At 44.0% G+C, this 21018-nt stretch overlaps 1 protein-coding gene across 1 annotated transcript in view; it reads left to right on the top strand.

Moving 5' to 3' along the window:
- The window catches only part of EIF3E (eukaryotic translation initiation factor 3E), a 70780-nt gene that overhangs the window by 20916 nt on the left and 28846 nt on the right, over positions 1-21018 (top strand). The window contains exons 2-6 of the mRNA XM_086506988.1: positions 12258-12412; positions 12487-12714; positions 12794-12915; positions 13091-13310; positions 14055-14197. Of these exons, the coding sequence (XP_086363114.1) occupies positions 12258-12412; positions 12487-12714; positions 12794-12915; positions 13091-13310; positions 14055-14197 (868 nt within the window). The remainder of the gene's footprint in view (positions 1-12257; positions 12413-12486; positions 12715-12793; positions 12916-13090; positions 13311-14054; positions 14198-21018) is intronic.

Below are 21018 nucleotides of genomic sequence, written 5' to 3' on the forward strand. Positions count from 1 at the left end.
ATAAAATCCATAGCAATGCTTTCCCATGGCTTATCCGGAATCGGTAGTGGTTGTAATAACCTTGGTGCCTTTTGCTTGTCAAACTTGACCTTTTGGCAAATCACGCATGCTCGCACAAAGGCATTCACATCTCTCCTCAAAGTAGGCCAATGTTTGTCTCTACCGCTTTATTTGCCCTGCATACGGTGGGACATGACTTTCTACCTTGACCTTATGTCGCAATGGCCTAGTGACAAAGTCTCCCATGCATCATCATAAAACCGTCTCTAAGGAGGTAGTGCTCATGACGTTGCCCATCTTGCAACTGTTCAAAGATCCTTGCAAAATCTTCATCAATAGCATACTGTTCCTTCATGTCATCAAGCTCACGATGATATGGAATTGACACAGCTGAACTTTGTGGCTTCCTTGATAACGCATCAGCCGCAACATTCTTCTTGCCTTCCATATGCATAATCTGGAAGTGGAACATAGAAAGAATGTTTGCCCATTGCATATGCTTTTCGGATAGGTTTGTCTGTGTCAAGAAGTATCGCAAGGTCTGATGGTCTGTCTGGATGACAAAATCAAAAGCTCTTTCTTGTAGATTTGCATAGTCTTTTCTGGCCCTTGTAAGATTCTGCTCTCGTAAGCTACCACCCGACCATCTTGCATTAGCAATGCTCTGATGCTATTTGCACGCGTCACATTGGACCACAAATGACTTCCTAAGGTCTGGTAAAACAATCGCAGGATCTGAAGTCAATTTTTCCTTTAAGAGATTGAAAGCTGAAATCTCTCTTTGGGTCCATATGAAAGTAACCTCTTTCTTTTGCAAAGCGTGAAGAGGTGAAGCTATCTCTGCAAAATTCTTGATAAACCTTCTATAGTATGAGCACAATCCCAATAAGCTTTGATCATTGTGCAGAGTCTTTAAGTCTGGCCATGTCTTAATAGCTTCAATCTTTGCGGGATCCATTTGGACACCATCTTTTGACACTATGTGGCCAAGAAAGTGGATATCTTGCAAGAAGAATGCACTTTTCTTAGGATTGACAAGTAACTTGTGATTGCGCAGCTCTTCGAACACAATGGTCAAGTGACGCCTATCATTCTTCGAATAGACTATCATGTCATCAAAGAATGTGCCAACAGAATTTTGATGCGAGCGGAAAATCCAGTCCATCATCCTAATGAACGTAGCAGGACCATTTGTAAAATCAAATGGCATCACATAAAACTCAGAGACCAAATGTTGTCCTGAAACGCAGTCTGGTGCACATCCTTTGGCCTTATACGAATCTGATGGTACCCACTCTTAAGGTTTATCCTACTGAAAATTGCAGCACTTTCTAAAAGGTCAAGAATATCATCAATCCTTGGAATAGGAGACCTGTTCTTGATGGTAGTCTTATTCAACGCACGGTAATCAATACACATGTGCCAATAGCCATCCTTCTTTTGCACTAGGAGCATTGGGGAGCAAAAAGGCGAAGAACTAGGCTGAATCAGCCCCTTCTCTAAAAGCTCCTTAACCTGGCTCATAATCTCTTTCTGCTAAGCCGCACTGACCCTGTAGGGAGGTCCGTTTGGTGGGCTACCCCTGGCATCAAATTTATTGCATGGTCCTCAGGCCTCTTCGGCGGCAATTGTGACTGTAATGAATCAGAGAATTAGTCATTAAACTCTCGCAAAAATGCTGACCTTTCTTTATCTAAACAAATAAATTTGACTGACAATTATGTGAAACATCACGTGCAAAAATTAAGTACACAGAAAGATGACTCTTAATTACAGAAGTGATAGCGGAAGCAGATACAATAGAGACAGAATCCCCTTTGAGATTTAGATCCAAAACATGAGTTTTGTCCCTATACTGAAGGGGGAATTGCCGAAGACATCCAGCACGCCATGTATCTTGAACATCAAACGGAATTCCCAGTAGTGCATCACACCCTTCCAATGGCATGATATAAAACTCTTTCGTGTCCACATACGACTGAATATTCAGACTTAACTTTCCAATGATGGGAGTAACACACTCTGAGTGGCCAGGACATGCCGACCCTGCCTCCACCGTGTACTCCATCTCTTCAGCTCTGATACCGAGCTTCATGGCTAACTCTGGTGAGATAAAGTTCGCTTTGGCACCTGGATCAAAGAAAATAAGTGTTGTATGATCTTTAACTTTATCCCATGCTCTGTATAACTCATTGGCATCCGTGCTTGGCCCGTCACCCGCCTTGTTTGGCACTAAACCTGCCGTAGGTTTGGGCTTCTTTCTTTTCTTGTCCTCTTTATTATCAGAGTCAGGTGGTCTTTTCATTTGTGGACAATCTGCAGCAAAGTGACCAGGCTGCTCGCATATAAAGCGCTTACTCTGACACAAGACGGGCACCACGTGCCAATAGAAAGGAACAGACTGAACATAAATTTAGCACTTCAATGACTACTGAACTGAAAGAGAGAGACGGCACGCGACACGGAGTAGCTGAATTCCACCCCAGAGAGTATTAGCCCGAAACCTTGGCGCCCCTTTCGGTATTTCTTTATATTACTTGAACTGAGTACAATGCCGGTACTCGCGCTCTGCACCTTCTCATTGAATCGTGCCAGAGATTGAGCCCTCTTCACTTATTTAAAGGCCCTTGGCTTATGAAAAGCAGTTTACATGAAAAGCCTTCAACACAAAGACATCTAGTCCAAAAGCAACAATGCTACCAGCGTGTTTTATGAAAATCCGTACAATTGCCACGTCAGCAGCTCAAATCGCGGAAATCCGTACAGGCTGCCATGTCAGCATGTCAGTGCAATTTGGAGCGTCCGTATTGTTTCCATGTCATCAGCTGCTTTATTTTAATGTCTTTGGGTTACTTGGGCCCCATCAGACGGGGTCCCATAAGTTGACGGAAACTTCTCTTTAAAAAATAGTTCACTTGGCAAGACTTTGCAAGTTGGTAAAACTTCTTTTGCTGCTTTTGCTTCTTCACTTAGGGTTTAGGCCCCTTGGTTGGAATCTGCAAGCCGGCTCCGTTGACACGTCAGCAATTTGTGACATATTTTCAGCCATCAAGACCTTCTTTTCCTCGAGCGACTTACGCACAATAGGCTTCCTTTTTTGTTTCTTTGCCTGCGCTCCAGAAGTCCCGGTGAGTCCTTGTTCTTGTTGACCTTTTAAGTTTTTAGACCGCTGTGACGCTTTAGGAGCCGTTTTCACAAAGGGCTTCTTTGCTGAATTTTTCTTTTGCCCCCCCCCCCCCCCCCCACCAACGTTGCCCGGAAACCCACTGTCCTCTCCCTTCAACAAGGCAAGACTAGTGTTGGCAACTTCCATAAGCTGAGTGACGGTAGCCACTCTGTTCTTTGTACAATAATCTCGAAGCCCTTTAGGTAGCCCACAACAATACTTCTCAAGGTGCTCTGTCAGTGGCACAAACCTGTAGGAGGTTATTGAGAGCAACGCTTTGCAAAATCTCCGATTGTACTCCTGTAGGCTCTTGCAAGTAGCCGCAGTGAGTTGGTGCCAATCTGTCATGACATCGGCTTCAAATTCATTTGACAGCCACGTAGATGCAAACATTTGCTTGAAGTATACCCATGTGGCAGGTGTCTGTGCTTGCATCAACAATGTCGTCCACCATGTAAGCGCATTGTCTTTCAAGAATGTGGCATCTTTTCTGACCTTAGAGGCCTCTGTAAAATTCCCTCCTGCTTAAGCTGTATCAAATTGCTCTAGGAAAGTAAGGCCTTATCCTCAAAGCCGCTGAAAGTGCTAAACTTTACAGCTGCACCACCTTCTTTGTAAGCTTTTGGCTTTTCCAGTGCCCCCAATTTGTCATAAGGAATTGTCTGCAACATGGGCACTGTAGTAGGGATCATCCGCATTCCTTGGCCATTGACATTTTGCGTCGTAAGTCCCATATTTGGCTGTTGTCCAGAAAAACCAAGCATGCCAAAATTGCCCTATGCCCTACACAGGCCCTGATTGCGCTGAAAGCCTTGCTGCATGTTGATATTACCATACAGGGGGTTTGGCATCATACCTTGTATACCCCCAAACACTGTCGCATAACCAGCCATACTTTGGAACATAGATCCACCCCCGAAATACCCAGGACGTACCGTGGGTGGTGGAAAAACCTGATGCATTGCCTGGAAACTGGTTTCGTGTCCATTTAATGCAACATGAGGAGACTGCAAGGTGGCGGGCTGAACTGACAAAACTTGTGGAATTGGCATCCTAACCACCTGTTCATGGACGAAAGGAACCTATCTTGGAGCCCCTTACTCTGCAACGTGCAGTGCTCCCTATGTTGTTGGGATGCATGGAGTACCTGGGCTTGAGCCTCATCGGGCTCTACTGGTTGTTGAGTTGCCTTGTCTGTTGTGGCATTGGTGGCGCTTGCAAAAACTCCATAAACCTTGGGTTCTGCACTAGTCGAGAAAACACATTTACAACGGCAACTAACTGAGTCCTGAACGCTTCATCTTTAAGTTGCCTAGTCATAAAGCCCTGCATTGGTGGAGCATTCACATCAACAAGAGGTATAGACAGACGTGGCCATGAACTCTTGCCAACCTCAAAACACTGTAGGAATTAGTTGCTTGTGCTGTGAAGAGGAACCCTCTTCCATGATGCCTTTCCCTTTGTTGGCCATAGTGTAATCCCGCGTTCATGTACTCTGTGTCTTCACCTAAAACCAACCGAGGCTTATTTCTTGAGAAAAAAGTGATTCAGCGACGGAACCATGTAACTGGCGGTAGATGTAGGCTTTCACCCGAAACTTAACTTTAGACTTTAGGACATAGAGAAACTTTGCAATTAAAAACTCGGGAATTGACACTTCAAATGCACACGGTTTGGAAGCTAGAGCGCTACTAAGCAGACGCGGACACCTGTTGGCCCCAAAGATTGGCGCCCCTTTCGGTATTTCTTTATTGTATTCAAAGAGGGAATAAAACCTGTGATTTCCTACGAGGTGCCTTGCATAATCCGGGCTGAAAATGACTTGTTCTGGCCCGATTTTGGCAGCATAACTGTACTAGGACGCTTCACAAATAGTATCCCCATGCTAAAAGTGACTTTCCCGACACATATGGACACTTTGCAAAACCTGGCGAGAATCTGCTGCACGCTGAATTCTCTGTTTTCTGCCCCGTAAATGCGCTAGATCACCCGCACAGCAGTTCCCTGGCGTCCCTGGACCTCCTGGGGGTATTAGGGACCGTTTAGGGACGAAACTCTAAACCTGCAAAAATACACAGGAGGCTGTATTTCTCTGTTTTGGGCATCGTTTCTCAAGCCGGTCGCCTCCGTAGCAAGTCCTCTGGCTTCCGCACTTGTAGGGCTACTTGTCCTTTGAATCGGACGAGATTTCTCACGTGAAATCTCTCCGAATTCACTTGTACCTTCGGGGGATTAGCAACTAGCTAATCCAGTACTTGTGCAAGAGGCTATTGCCTCGGCAATCGCGCATGAACCCACACAATTGTACATACAAATGAAAGGCCCTCGAGCGGGGCATCACATTTCTGTATTCGAAGGAGGAGAGAGAGGTGCGCGAGAGCAGAATCATCGCGCTACATAGTGCAAGAGAGAAGGCAAGCTTTTCGTTAAAGCTTCAACACGTGCACCAACTACTCACACACAGACTGTAGGTCACAATGAGAGAGAAAGGTAGCTCCCGATGGCTTTTTGCGCCAATTCTCAGCTGATGTGGCAGAGTTTTACTTTTTGCAGGCTCTTGTGCTGCCAAGTGTCCACTATGCCTCTTTTGAGTTAATTTGTAGTATCCACCGACTCATAAGTGTAGCAAGGGGGCCTAAATGACTTGAACTGAGCCTAAACACCCTTTTACTGCTCGGATTCCAGTGCCGGTCGACCCGACCAACTCGTGGCGACAAGGCCTTCCCGTCTGCGGGTGAAACTCTCGACCATCGGCCGTTTCACACTGGCCACGGAATGTCGGGCCATTTGCAACTTCAAAAAGGGGGTCCCAAAAATTAAATAAAAATCCTTGGAAAGAAACCAACAATTAAGGTTAGCAGTTGCCACGTCCTCGTGACAACCAGTCCTGCCTTGGTCTTTCCTTTCTTTGCGCGCTCCTCCGCCGCTTTGGAAGTCTCCGGCTTGTCCTCGGTTTCATCATTGGATGCTTTGTCACGCCACTTGGCAAGCACATGCCCTTGTTCCCCGCATCTGTAACATCTATTTTTCCCTTTTCTCGGTTCTTGGCCGGTTTGGACTGCAACAAGTCTATATGTAGGGTAGATAAGTGTGCTAGCATGCATAGCAAACCCTTGTTTGGCATGTCCCATGAGCCGGTGCATGGACTCGGACTTCTTTTTGCAAACAATAACTCCATCTCTCTTTGGGAAGTCCACAACATAACCGCTCAACTTGTTGCTTGAAGGTTATCTTCTTAAAGGAAGAAGCAGGTAGAAAAGTATCCCAAAATCTTTGGCATTAGGCATCCAATGTGTAATCCTTGGTTATCCTTCGATGATTCCAAGCGGCGATCACATCTTGTTTGTATTCCCAAGTGAGCCACAAAGAGGTGAAAACTCGCTTGAACAACTACTTAGTCGGTGCTTCCCTGCATAATAATAGGGCAAACGAGTGCTCTAAGTAACGCCCTCCCAAAAAAGCAATGACAAACTGTGGGATAAAAGCGAGGGCTCTATGGGTATCCCGAAAGCCTGAGAACATATCAAACTATAAAGCGTGCCCACCCTCCTTAAAATCCTTGGCCTTCTTGCCCTTATCCTGGAGATAGTCATTCTGGTTGGCTCGGTATACGTTTTTTCTCTTCGTTGTGTACATCGGCTTATTGGAATTGGAACTCTCAGAGGACAAGGAGTCCTCATCTGAACTATCAAAATGCTTCCGAGACTTTTTTTGAGATCTACTTTTCTTTGCCTTGTTCTTGCCTTTGTTGTTTCTCCGAGTCTTGCTCCGCTTCCTGTCTTTTTTGCTCTCATTACTAGTGTCAGAGGAAGAAGAACTTTGCGAACAGTCATAAGAGTACGATGATGAACTGGGATCATCCTCGACGCGAACATGCTTCTTTGGTTTATTGGCGGTCGAAAGGTAGATTTGTGACCCAAGTAGCCGATGTCACAAACGGGAGCGCACATGAATAATCAACAAGGTGAAAATAAATAAACTTTCAATCAAAAGAGATAAGGGAGAAGATCGACAGAGTATTCTGGGGTCTAGAAGATTGGCTGGTCCCCCAGCTTTATTTGGGAGAATCTTTTTACAAGCACAAGAACCAGAGTAACCCCTCTGTTCTAAATCTTAGACTCGATGGTCGTTCCTTTCTGTTAGGGAAATCCAAGAGACAAGCTCTCAATTCCATTCCTGTCTATACTCAGAGCACGAGGCTCCGTAGACTAGGTAGACTAGTCTGAATTTCGTTCCCGGAATCCTTGTGCGTAGACGAAGGCCTTCTTGCTTCTCCTTCGCGATGGAGTACTTGCAAACAGCAAACACAACGCAACCACTTAGAGAGCGTATTCACAATCGGTACCTGTCGCTCCTTGCACGAAAATTGCGAACTTTGTGCTTTGTCTTCCTATGAACATTTGCAGATTTCTGGCGATAACACCCCTTTGCTCTAGCACTGGCAAAATTGGGAGGGTGAGAGAGAGGGCGGGCTGAATTTATAGGCACTTGCACATGACAAGAATAGCCGGTGCGGTGCCGGCCAAAAAAAGTTGTAGAAGGTAGTGCTAGAGGAGGAGAGAGGCTGGCTGTCACAAGACGGGCACCACATGCCAATAGAAAAGAACAGATTGAACAACTTTAAGCACTTCAAATAACAACTGAACTGAAAGAGAGAGAGACAACACTCAACACGGAGTGGCGGAATTCCACCCCAGAGAGTATTGGCCCCAAACCTTGGCACCCCAATCGGCATTTCTTTATATTGCATCAACACAGTACAAGCCGGTACTCCAGACTCTGCACCTTCTCCAGGAAGCATGCCAGAGAATGAGTCCTAGCCTCATATTTAAAGGCCCTTGGCATGAAAAGCAGTTACATTAAAAAGCCTTTAAAACTCAAAAGCTTTTGGTCCAAAAGCAAAGCCAAAAAGCTGCCATTGCAATTTACGAAAATCCGTACAGCCTGCCACGTCATCATGTCAACGCAATTTTCGGAAATCTGCCACATCATCAGTTTTTGCGTGCGGGTCCTGCTTTATTTTAATCCCTATACGTCACTTTGGGTCCCATCGAACGGGGTCCCCATAAGTTGGTAGGACTTCTTCTCTTACTTGTTCTGCTTAGGGTTTAGGCCAAGGAGATGGTTCCATTCTTTAGGCTTTGACATGTCAGCAGTTTGTTACACTGGCGGCAGTTTTGGGGGGGGAGAGAGAGAGAGAGAGAGAGAGAGAGAGAGAGAGAGAGAGAGAGAGAGAGAGAGAGAGAGCAGTGTTTATTTTAGCCCAATAGCCAGCGTTGGCTATTTTTGCAGGGGCCTTGCTTTATTTTAAGCATGTGCTGCCCACTTATTAAATGGGCATATGAACGTGTGTAAAAGCTCAATAAAACTCAGTGAGCTGAAAATTGATGTTACATACACATTCTAGGCGTCCCCAATGCAGTTCTCATGCATAGATGTTATGCAGACACAAATTCCTCGCGGGGAAGCATCTGCTTTTCTCGGAAAACACTTAAAATTTTGCTTTTTAGAAAAAGCTTTTCAGAATCCATCTTTATTCTTGTGCTTGTGTCTTTATGCATATTCCTTTTTCTAGTTTGGATTTTCTGCTAGACCAATCGAATATTTGCTATCAAAACTATGTTGGGCCTTGTTGACTCGAGTAAATTGTGATCAAGTGTTTGAAGTATTTTAAGCGATTCTCTCTCGTGTATCGTGCCCGATTTTCGACTTGGGGTGCCAATTCTATTATAGTGGTAGCAGAGCTTCAGGCGTGTGCTTTTCTCAAAGCATATTGGTCCTACCAAAGAGGAGATAGAGCACTTCGGCACTTTGGAAATTGTTATTAAAGAACCTTCTTGTCTCGACCCCGGACTTATTAGCCACTCCCACCCTTACTTCATTGCGCATCAGGTGCGCTCTCGGCTCTCGTTTTCATCGTTCTGTCTTAAAGGGCATAAGCCATAAAGAATCCCAGATTACACATGGGTTTGTTAAGAATCTGACAGAGATAACACCTCTCGGTGGGCAGCCAAAGAAAAGTAAAATCCGGTGTGGGAATTGAAGAAAAGAATGAAGAAAACGAAAAATTTTGGCAGGAAAGTTTGCCAGAAGACCTTTAAAAATCTCTTTAATGGTTGAAAATTTGGATATGCGACAAAAGGTAACGTTGATCCTCTCAACAAGCTCTACACATTGATACGAACAAATCTTATATCCAACAACTTTGGAAAATTAGGGTTTCTGCAGAAAATTCCAGTATGTGGAATTAATGTTTTTGGAAGCTCTTGTTATCTGTGTGCAGATAACTACTAGGAACGAGAAACATACATATGAAAGCATTTGGAAGCATGGAGCCGGACATCAACTCTTTTGCAAGGAGATGAACCATTTGCTTAAAATTTTGTCTGTTTTGCAGGTGAAATCGAGGATGACATGGCAAGGAATTTGCATTTGAAAGCAATCGGCAACTCATGAATGAATCCGTCGATTCAAGATAAAAATGATGAATTTTGTTTGAAATTTGAATGAATAATGATGATGAATGATTCTAGTACATCAAGATTCCCATATGAATCAGATGACGGGATACTATGGTGAGCGCATCAAGAGTTCGTCGGGATGAGATGGCTACATTGATCTAGCCATTGTCTATACCAAAAGTTACCTCTGAATCAGTAGGTTGAATCTGGTAGGACCCACTCCCCTCCTTTGTCATAGATTGCTTGGATTGAATTAAGTCACTAATTTCTCTTTGAGATTTTAGGGATACTTACGAGCTGTTAGTATTTCCTGGAATTACTTTATGAACAGATGTGCATTGAATCGGAAATTTCCTTGATTGAACTGAAAACGTGTGCTCTTTCATGTGTGTATTGGTAGAGACATGTAGAGAAAGATGAAATGTTTGTAGCATTTTGTTTTGATAAATGACTTGAACTTAGTGCATCTAGACATTCGTTAGAGATCAGCGAGATCCGGATTCGATGGCTAATTAAATGAGAACTGAATGAGGTTCTAGTGCATCAATATTTCTATCTGGATGAGATGATAGGATATTGGCATGAGTGCATCAAGAGTTTCGGAAGGATGAGATGACTACTCAGTAAATCGTGATCTAGGTGCATCAACAGTTATGGACGGAATGAGATGGCTAGATTGAACTATTGTAACACGGTGTTCAACGTGAACTAAGTGTGATTTGTTGAACTACACGCTATGTGGATGTACAATCTTGTGAGGATAGTCATGGGCATGGTTTGCGTGATTGAAATGTGAAATGAAAAGATATGAATCCGATAGTAACAAGATATAGTAGATCAAGATACCTCTGAAAAGATCAGCACGGTCTGGATGTGATTGCTAAATAGGTTACAATGATCATAATTTGTATCTGAGACACTTGACAGAAATGTGATTGCTCAATGATTGATGTCTTTGTAGAAGTGCCGGATTAATGGAGTCTGGTGCATGACTACATAGAGTCAGTGACTATGTCACAAATTGCTCAATGATTGATGTCTTTGTAGAAGTGCCGGATTAATGGAGTCTGGTGCATGACTACATAGAGTCAGTGACTATGTCACAAATTGCTGACGTGTCAAGCCACTGAAGAACGGAGTTCAGGCGTTATTTGAAGTGCTTAAAGTTGTTCAGTCTGCGCTTTTCTGTTGGCACGTGGTGCGCGTCCCTGTGTCAAAAAGTTTCTGTCCTTTGGCTGTTTTTGCTGGCGTAATCGAGGGCAATTGCAATTCTTTCGAGAGGGGGCAATGTCACAAAATGATGACGTGGCATGTCCAACTGGAAGATAAATTGCCGAGTGGACAAGTGGAACTGAACCGAGAAGATGCCTATCAACCTAAAAACTTATGAGCACTGGCCGTGGGGCCTAAAATCCTAAAAACCCAATGCTTGAACTCTGAGGATGATTTTCGTAAAACGCGTTGACATGTTGACGTGGCATATGGTACAGATGCTGACGTGAGAGCTGTCGTATGGAATTTTCCCGAATTGTGCTGGCTGTGCCACGTGGTAGGCTATAGAGATTTCGTTGGCAGCTTTTGGAGTTTTTGGCGCTAGCTTTTGGGAGCAGATGCTTTTGGGGTTTAGTGCTTTTGGTTAAAAGAGCTTTTGGGGATTTACTTTTGGGAAACCCTTGTACTCTTTATAAGAGCCCTTGGGGCCTTGCTCAGCAGGGCATCTAGAGGCAGAGTTTGGGAGCTGAGGACCCTCAGGAGTTGTACTGTTGCAGCGAGTAGTAATAGAGAAATATCGAAAGGGGCGCCAGTCTTTGGGACTAGTGCATCTGGGTGCGGAACTCCTCCGTGCTGTGTCAACACTCTCTCTCTCTCTCTCTCTCTCGTCAAGTTCAAGGATTTTTTACTTTCTGTTCGTGTGTTACTTTTTACGTACTGCTGCCTGGGATTCTCGTTGCATTGTGTGTGTGTTTTTGTAGGCAGACATGCCACATCATCACTTTGTGACACACCCACCTGCTGAAGAGAGTAATCGTGCTTTATTACTCTTGCCCAAACTACCAAACTCAAGATATTATATCAATAGGCACTGGTTTGAGGCATGAATGCTTACAGCTATCTGGCTGATAGTGATGCTCCGACCACAAGATGGATGAGGAACAACATTCAAGTGCAACATTTCACATTACAACCACCTGCATGTCACATCTAGGCACCACATTTTGGTCTGAATATTTCACATTAGACTTATACAGATGGTATCATTGCACCAGTCAAACAGAAATGCAATTTATGCAGACATTGAACATGTAAACAGTTAGAATAAATGAAAAAAAATTCATTTGGGTCATTCTTCCCACCTTAACATAGCTCTGGAATACTTTGCCTTGATGCTAGGAGTGTTGAGCTTCTACTTTTTCTAAATTTCCCTTGATGCCTAGGGTTGGTATGGCTCAGATGTATATGTGGCATGTGCATCTTTGGCACTATTTCTTTCCTTGGTACTGATATGGCTCTCAAGGTGTCGGGCCTTTTTAGGCTAGCATTGTTTGGCTAACATTCTAGTTTGGATATAGTTCATTGGAGCAACATTGGTTTTCTTATGTGTTAGTTATATCGATTTCTTTGCATTGCAGAGATGGTGGAAAGGCGTGCTGAAGTTGTGGGTAGGATGAAAATGCTGGAGGAGTCAGCAGCTCCCCTCATAAACTTTTTACAAAACCCTTCCCTTGTCCAAGAGCTTAAGTCTGACAAGCAAACAAACCTTCAGATGCTGAATGATAATCATCAGGTTGTAGTAAATTCTTCTAGGAATCTTTTTAATCTGAATTTGCCACTTGACATGTACTTTATGTGATTATACAGATTGGCCCAAATCAAATTGAAGCACTTTACCAGTTTGCCAAGTTTCAATTTGAATGTGGAAATTATTCGGGAGCTGCTGATTATCTCTATCAATATCGAACTCTTTGTACGAACAGTGATCGGAGCTTAAGTGCTTTATGGGGAAAGCTAGCTGCGGAAATTTTGATGCAGAATTGGGATGTGGCATTGGAAGAATTGAACCGGTTGAAAGAAGTCATTGATTCTAAAGTAAGTGTTTAGAAGTCCACAACCAAAGTATTATATGTTTTTATTCTTAAATTACCTCATGCTATCATTTTTGTCGCAGAACTTCTCATCGCCTCTAAGCCAGCTGCAGAACAGGACATGGCTCATGCACTGGAGTCTCTTTGTGTATTTCAACCATGAAAATGGCAGGAATTCCATAATCGAATTGTTTTTCCAAGAAAGGTGAGGGCTTTAGTTGGTGGAGAAGTTACTTTTGTTTATCATTAAAATACTAAAAGGGATTGCCCTTTCTTTCTTGGAACTTGGTGGACTGTCAATGATCACAGAAGTGACTTCATCTTTTGCAATTCATTGACACTAATGGGGTTGAATCTGTTTTACCTGTGCATGACAACAGGTACCTGAATGCCATACAGACAAATGCCCATCATTTGTTGAGATATCTTGCCATCGCAGTAATCATTAATAAAAGGAGGAGGAATTCGCTTAAAGACTTGGTAAAAGTCATTCAGCAGGAACAGTATACTTACAGGGATCCCGTTACAGAGTTTTTGGAATGCTTATTTGTCAATTATGATTTTGAAAAAGCTCAGCAGAAGTTATTTGAGTGTGGAGAGGTGAGAAGATGTCTGTTATCAATGGATTTTATGGAAATGAGTTGTCGCGTTTGTGATTTTACTTGTTGCGAAGTCTGCTCTTAGGATTTTAATTACTTTTGACCAATCGGAAATGCTTTTGTGTCCTCCTTACTGGTAAAGGGGGTTAGTTTTCACAAAAGTAGTCTCAACCTTCAGGCTAGAAATGCTTGGAAGATAGGACTGAGCATAATGTATTTAATACCAAAGAGAGAAGTTGTTTTAGTCTGAGCAGATATTTATGAGTTTATCTAGATTGTAAAAATGTAGAATGAAAGTGCTCAATGTTGCACCCAAGATTTTCGTTGCCACGGAACTGTAATTGTATGATAAGGTAGGGGTTTTACATGTGTGCTTTTGAATAGAATATTCTTAATTCTTCGCGTTACGTATGTTGCATTGTGTCGCTTATGAAAAGCGTTGAGCCTCCAGTTATGCATAATGTAGAAAAGACACTCTGTTTTCCATTTTGCAACCCTCAACTGAGCTTCATATTTTTTTGCAAATAAATGTTGAGACACTTTTTTTTTGCTTTATGGAAAAGAATTTCAATCTCTTGTTACACGGAGTTGCTTTGAAGAGGGGAGCAATTTGAGGCGTGCTTTTTCATTTTTTCCCTTATCTGACAATAGGGGCATAGATTTCCGAGTTTGAAAGGGGAAGACACAGATTGACAGCTTACTTTGAGTGCCACCAGTGACACTGAAGGAGTCTAATTTTTTGCAGGTTATTGCGAATGATTTCTTTTTGGGCAAGCAGGCTCAGGAAGGTTCTTTTGTAACAGTCCCTTTGCGGGATGAGTTCTTGGAGAATGCAAGGCTCTTTATTTTTGAAACTTATTGCCGGATTCACCAGTGTATTGACATACGGTACATTTATCCTCAGTTTCGTCTGGCTGATTGTGGGGTAGTAGCTTTATGATAAAGCCAAAATAATGAGTCAGTAATTCAGAAAGAATTTTGGTTATTTCAAGCGTATTTAGTTAGTATATAATTTCTTTGTACCAGTTAAATTGGATTGAGGAATTCTCCGCTGTATTGCATAAAGGGAAATAACTGCACAAGGAGATTGGAGTGTCTCTGAAGAGAAGCACGGAGCCCAAAATGGGGACACAAGGGGCACAATTGTCTTCTTGTAATATTTTTCTGATTGATTAGTTGGCACAAGGGGTGTTGTTACGTCAGGCTCAGAAAAAGCTCCGTCGTAACTGGCCCTTTTTATTGGTCTTCTGTACTCTAGAAGAATCTTTTAGTAAACTCCAAATCCGGGATCGGCTCAAGGATTGACCTCTGAGAGGGATCCAGACCTACAGCGAAACCACTCTCAGACCTAAGTATTTCGCTTATGAAAACAAGTCTACACTGGCTTTGCATTTAGTCTGTTTCTCCCCGTGCCATGTTTTCTCCCTTCCTTGCACATGCTTCATAGCAGCCATTTGCTGCTTTTCCTGCTACCCGGCTGCATGTGGTCATTACCCCCTCTTTGAAGAAATCAATTGTTGTCACACTTAGCATGCAGACTCCCGACCTCAGGAGAGGGGGCCCCCTCATTGAAGAAATCAATTGTTGTCACACTTAGCATGCAGACTCCCGACCTCAGGAGAGGGGACAGAGTTTATGTGGAGCCGCATGTAACGGGCTGGTGCTACTGCCCAGGCGGTGAATGACAGCAAAATAGAATTTTCAGCATAAAGAGGGGGGGGGGGGGGGGGGGGGATGAAATGATTTGAAATGTTGTATTAACGTCTTCAAAAGGCCAAAGTGACCTATGAGACCAAAAAGTTACAATGTGGTGGATCTGATACAAGGTCCGAGTAACAAAATAAAAATACTATAGAATCCTAAGGTGCTAGATGTGAGATAAGCAGCTAGCTGGGCTTGTGTAGGATATGAGCTGGGAGTGAGTGGGGGCTAAGACAACACAATGTAGGTGTATCCTCAGAAAGAGCTAAATCACCAGAGATCCAGCATCGGTCGCTGGCGAATCTCATCAATCTCCTCCATGGTCAGTAGTCTGATTGGGCTTCTTGCATGTCGGGCCAAAGTGATCCGAATTCTCTGATGCAAGCTCCGTCGATGTTGTGTAGTCTTCCGCAATTGTGGGTGCCCAGATTTCCCTAGCTTGGTGGCTCGGTCAAACAACGTGCCTTTGGTGCGAGGAGAATGTGGGCTCTGTTGTGGTAGTAGCTCCTCCGGGTGTCCAGTGTCTGCTCTAAAGAAGTTCGTGATTCGTCTTTGGGACTGGCTAGCCTCTCCTCTCATCAGGCTTTCTCTGTGTGCGCAGCTCTAGCAAAAACAATCCCAGGCTTCTTTGGTCCTCATACCCCATGACTCTAGAGAGTTGTCCAAAGCCCTCTTTGAGCAGGCAGTGGAAGCGGCCTCGTATCTCATAGTAGACTGGGCAACTCTGTCTCAGACTCCATGTGACACAGGGGGCATGTCCTGGCCTCTGCTGGCACTCCGCTGTATCTCCCAGTCTCGACCCAAAGCTGGTGTGAAGATGTGCGTATCTTGCCAATAGCACATCGTATCCACACACACTTTTTTGTAAATTTGTTTTGATTAATTTACCTGTGGGAAACCTCAAGGCGAGGAAAACCCACCAAAAAGATCTATACAAAGGGAAGAACACTGAAGTGCTTTGCGATACAAAAGCGCTAAAAGCAAACATAGAAGAGCTGCAAGATTTCCAGGGATATGTCCCCAATGTCAAATGCAAAAGGTTAGTGATTGCCTCAACAAAAACTTGAACGATGGAAAAGGATGTGCATTATGTTGATGAAACATGCGGAGATTGCGGCGGTGCCACAAGGACCATAACGACCAAAATCTGACCCATGCGAAGAAAATGGCAAATTGTTGGAGGGAATTCGGGAGAATGCCAAAAAGCTAGAATCGTTTGTGGAAGACCGCCAAGGGAAATCGAAGGTGCATACAAGCAGAAACGCGGCGAAGGAAAGCCCTGGTGCAATGACACTCCCAAAGCAGATGTCTGGCAGTCGCATCAGCAGCGGAGCAACCCACGCAACGAGAGGAGACGCGCCGCAAGGAGTGTACCAACTGGAAGAACTCCCAACAAACAACGCCAAAGAAACAAACACTCCTTGAGAGGCAAGCGAGACTTCTAGATCGTAGTAAGAGCCCGCCCGCCTCCACCATTGATCGGATTTGTGTAAATCCCAGAGCACATTACAATGATCAGCCAGCCAAGAGTCTTGCATGAGAGAAGCATAGATATGTCGAGCAGAAATCGCATCCAAAGAAGAGCCCCATAATTTCCAATCCTGCTTACGGCATCCACCGGCGGAATAGGGAGAAAAACATCCAGCATATGCCAAAGCAAGCTCCAAATCTGACGATAATGTAGGCCCAACCCAAAGCGTGCTGCCGCTTGAGAAACGGTAAGCAAATTCCCAGACGAATCCACCACATCATCCACCGTGCGTATGCCACTACCAGAGAGGAAGTAGGCTTGACGAGGCGACTGATCAACTACGGTAAAAGAAAACGCCCTGCTCCAATGAATGCTTTATAAACGCAACGAATTCCGATCTGCTTGTTGCCTGCCATGCCAAGGGAGATGATCTGTAACAACTTTCCAAGCGGAGTGTAACAAACTTGGACACTCCAAGTCAAGAATCAACCGCGACAGCACCAAATAACCACTTCAAAACAATTCATAGATCACAATAGATTTGCACTGGCCCGGCGGAGTTCCGTGCCTAGAGATATTGGCCCCAAAGACTGGCGCCCCTTTCGGTATTTCTTTTTATATTAATCAATCATCAAAGTACAAGAGAGCGGTTAGGGTTTCACTCTCAGACTCTGCGTCCAGATCCTCTGAGAAGTGAGGCCCTCACCACTAATTTAAAGGTTACAAGGGATGCCCAAAAGCAGAGCCCCAAAAGCTTTTAAAATCAAAAGCATCAGTTCTCTCTCTCTCTTAGAGAGTCTTTTCTTTTTTTTTTATAAAAAAAAGCAAAAGCAAAATTCGCGTCGCTCATCATTTTCCAAAATTTTTTTTTTTTATAATAATCCGCCTCCGTGATTTCCGGAATTTAGGGTTTTTGGCAAAAATTAGGGTTTGCAGGAATTTTAGGGTTTTTGGCAGAAATTAGGGTTTTTGTTGTCCGCCACGTCATCACTTTGTGACATACCCCCCTCTTGAAAGCATTGTAATCGACCGCGATTACGCCTGCAAAACCGACAAAAGCCATAAACCGTCTTAGCAGACACTGACTGTTAGTACCTACGTACTAGGAACGCACATCTAGCACATGTACAAAATCGACAGTCACATCACACGACATCACAGGACATCACCAGACATCAGAGGACATCACATGACATTCAACATTCATTCGGATCTTAGACCATGATTTATCGGCAATGTAGCTAGCAATCACATCTAGGTCCAATCGGGACCTTATCGATGTCCGATTGACTAACCCCTATTGCAACCATGTCTATTCGAGATCAATCAAACCAAAATGCTGCAGTCATTTCGGCTATCAGTTCCTGCACTCACAAGAAGTCAAGAACAAATCAGTATCATAATCAGGAATTCCATTTCATAAAGTCATCCAGCAGAATACTGTCAGCTCTCAGTATCCCTGAAGCTCAAAGAGACATCAGTGACTTTAGTATCAAAATCGAGGCATCTGTTGACAAGGGAGCGGAGTGACCCCCCTCTTGTGCATCCCACTGCACCAGATCTTCGGCCAAGCTGAATTCTGGGTTCCGTTTGGAGTAGACTATGCTAAACCAAAACATCGAGGTAAAGTTTCACAATCCGAGGAGTATCTGCTAGGTCGTCCTCCTCTATCCACTTCGCATCAAATGCAGGAAAGTTCTTGAACTTAACCAAGAACCGCCTTCGGACTTTACCTTTCTTCGTATCATTATGTGCCAAAATCTGTTCAGGACAAGGATCTCCTCGTTTTCTTCCACTTTGGATTGCTCATCAGGCTCCCCATCATCAGGCACATCACCCTTAACAGGGTTCAAGAGACTCACATGCAATGCATTGTGAATCCTCCAAGTATCTGGCAGTTTCAATCGGAAGGAGACATCATTTATCTTGTTAGTAATCTGGAAAGGTCCGTAGTATCACATACTAAGCTTTGGAAAAAGCCTCTCCTTTCCCTGTTTCTTTCTTAGGCGTGCCTTCTCAAAAGTAAGAGCACCCAATCATCCTCCTTCAGTTTCCAGTCGCGACGATGGCGATCCGCTGCCTTTTTCTGTCGTTCTTGAGACTTCTGTAAAGTCTCGCGAACCTTGGCAAAAGCCGTATCCAAATCTCGCGAATATTCATCCGCTTCAAATTTCTAATCTTTCGTGCTCAGGAAGGATGGAACCTTCGCAGCAGTTTCAACAATCTCACATGGCGTCTTCCCCGTCGAAGAGTGTATCGTGTTATTGTAGGCAAATTCCACCAAAGGTAAGTTCTTTTCCCATTGAGTCTTCTGATCCGAGATACAAGACTTCAATAAATCTAAAATCACTGAATTGGCAATCTCAAATTGCCCGTCAGTCTGCAAGTGGAACGATGACGAGAACTGCAACTGCGTGCCAATGTTCTCCCAAATTGCTTTCCAAAACAAACTCATAAATCTGGGGTCTCTGTCGGAGACAATCGTCTCAGGCGTGCCATGTAATCGGAAAATCATCGTGATCATTCTGTATTCTCGAGAGATGAAAAAAAATGAAATCCATTTCAATATTTTCCCAGGGGCGGGTGGGTATGGGTAAAGGCTGTAACAATCCCTGTGCCTTATGCCTGTCAAACTTGACCTTCTGGCATACCAAGCAACTGCGCACAAACTCTTCCACATCCTTCTTCAGTCTCCGCCAAAAGAAATCTCTCTCTACCCCTTTCATGGTGGTAGCAATGCCACGGTGACCCGTAAAAGGTGGACAGTGGCAATCAGTCATATTCTTTTCCCTCAACGGCTGTGTAACTCACAACATAGTCTTTTTCATCAAGTAGCCTTCCCGAAGGGAGTATCCAGCTACTGTCTCCCCATCCCGTATCTGTGTGAAAATATCTGCAAAACCTGTAACTGTGGCATACTGATCGACCATATCCTCGAAGCTCCTATGATGTATCGCGGAAATAGCCAGAACCAACGGTTTCTGAGACAAAGCATTTGCCACCACATTCTTCTGTCCCTGCACATGGACAATCTGGAAGTGGAACTGTGACAAGATGTTCACCCACCGAATCTGCTTTTCCGAAAGCTGCTTCTGTGACAAGAAGTAGCGCAAACTCTGATGGTCTGTAAAGACAGTAAAATCCGCTCCGAGTAGGTAATGCCGCCATTGAGTAAGAGCATGGATAACCGCCAAAAGCTCTTTCCCATAGATCTGTGCTGTCATCTCCGGCCTAGAGAACAAACGGCTCTCGTAAGCTATGACATGGCCTTCTTGCATCAAGACCGCACCCAGACTACGACCACAAGCATCACAAAATACTTCAAATGATTTCTGCAAGTCCGGCAAAGTCAAAATAGGTCCCGTAGTCAATTTCTCTTTCAACGTCTGAAAGGCAGCCACCTCTGGGGGTCCCCACGAAAAAGGTACTCCTTTTTGTGTCAAGGTATGCAAAGGGGAAGCAACCTCTGCAAACTTTCGTATGAACCGCCTGTAGTACGAACACAGTCCCAAGAAGCTTCTAACTTCATGGACATTCCTCAAATCGGGCCAATCACGGATAGTCTCTATCTTGGCAGGGTCCATTCGCACTCCTGCTGCTGACACAATGTGTCCCAAAAAGTGTATCTCTAGTAGGAAAAATTCACTTTTCTTTGCATTAATCACTAACGTGTGATCTCGTAATGCCTGAAAGACTTGAAGCAGATGATCTCTGTGTTTTGCCTCATTCTTGGAGAAAACAATGATGTCGTCAAAGAAAGTGCCAACAAATAGCCTGTACTCTCGAAAAATCCTGTCCATCATCCGGTTAAATGTCGCAGGAGCATTGGTTAAGCCAAAAGGCATCACCAAAAACTCAAATAACCCAAAAGTCGTCCGAAAGACTGTCTTGTAGACATCTCCTGGTGTTATCCTGATCTGATGATATCCACTCTTCAAGTCAATCCTGCTAAAGCACGAGGATCCCTGTAACCTGTCGAGTATATCATCGATCCTAGGAATCGGAAATCTGTTCTTGATGGTGATTTCGTTGAGAGTGCTATAATGGATGCACATTCTCCAAGATCCGTCTTTCTTCAAAACCAACAACACTGGAGAGCAATACGGTGAAGTACTAGGCTGGACAAGACCCTTTTCCAAGAGGTCTTTCACTGAGTTCATAATCTTTTCATTCTGTACTCGGCTCACACGATAAGGTGGCCGATTCGGTGGCGTGCTTCCAGATATCAGATCAATGGTATGATCTTCAGGCCCTCTCAAAAGCAATCGGCATGAGCGTGGAGAAAAAAAATCTTGGCGTTCTTTTCTTCAGGTCAAAACATATTCAACCTTTATCCATCGTTCAGTTCTCCCAAAAGAATGAGTAAGAAAACTGAAGTTCATCAAGTACAATCTCTAAGCCCTTCATTTATCAGTCGCTTTCTCGGCCCGGTAGTCAACCACGGCGTAGTTCTTGTGGTACCAAGGGATCTCGAGTAGAACGTCACTCACGTGCCCTGAACACCCCTGTCATTGCAAACAAAGTTTGCCAATGCTCG

Source organism: Adiantum capillus-veneris, chromosome 30, assembly GCF_014529385.1.
Source record: "Adiantum capillus-veneris isolate H3 chromosome 30, ASM1452938v2, whole genome shotgun sequence".
Taxonomy (NCBI): Eukaryota; Viridiplantae; Streptophyta; class Polypodiopsida; order Polypodiales; family Pteridaceae; genus Adiantum; species Adiantum capillus-veneris.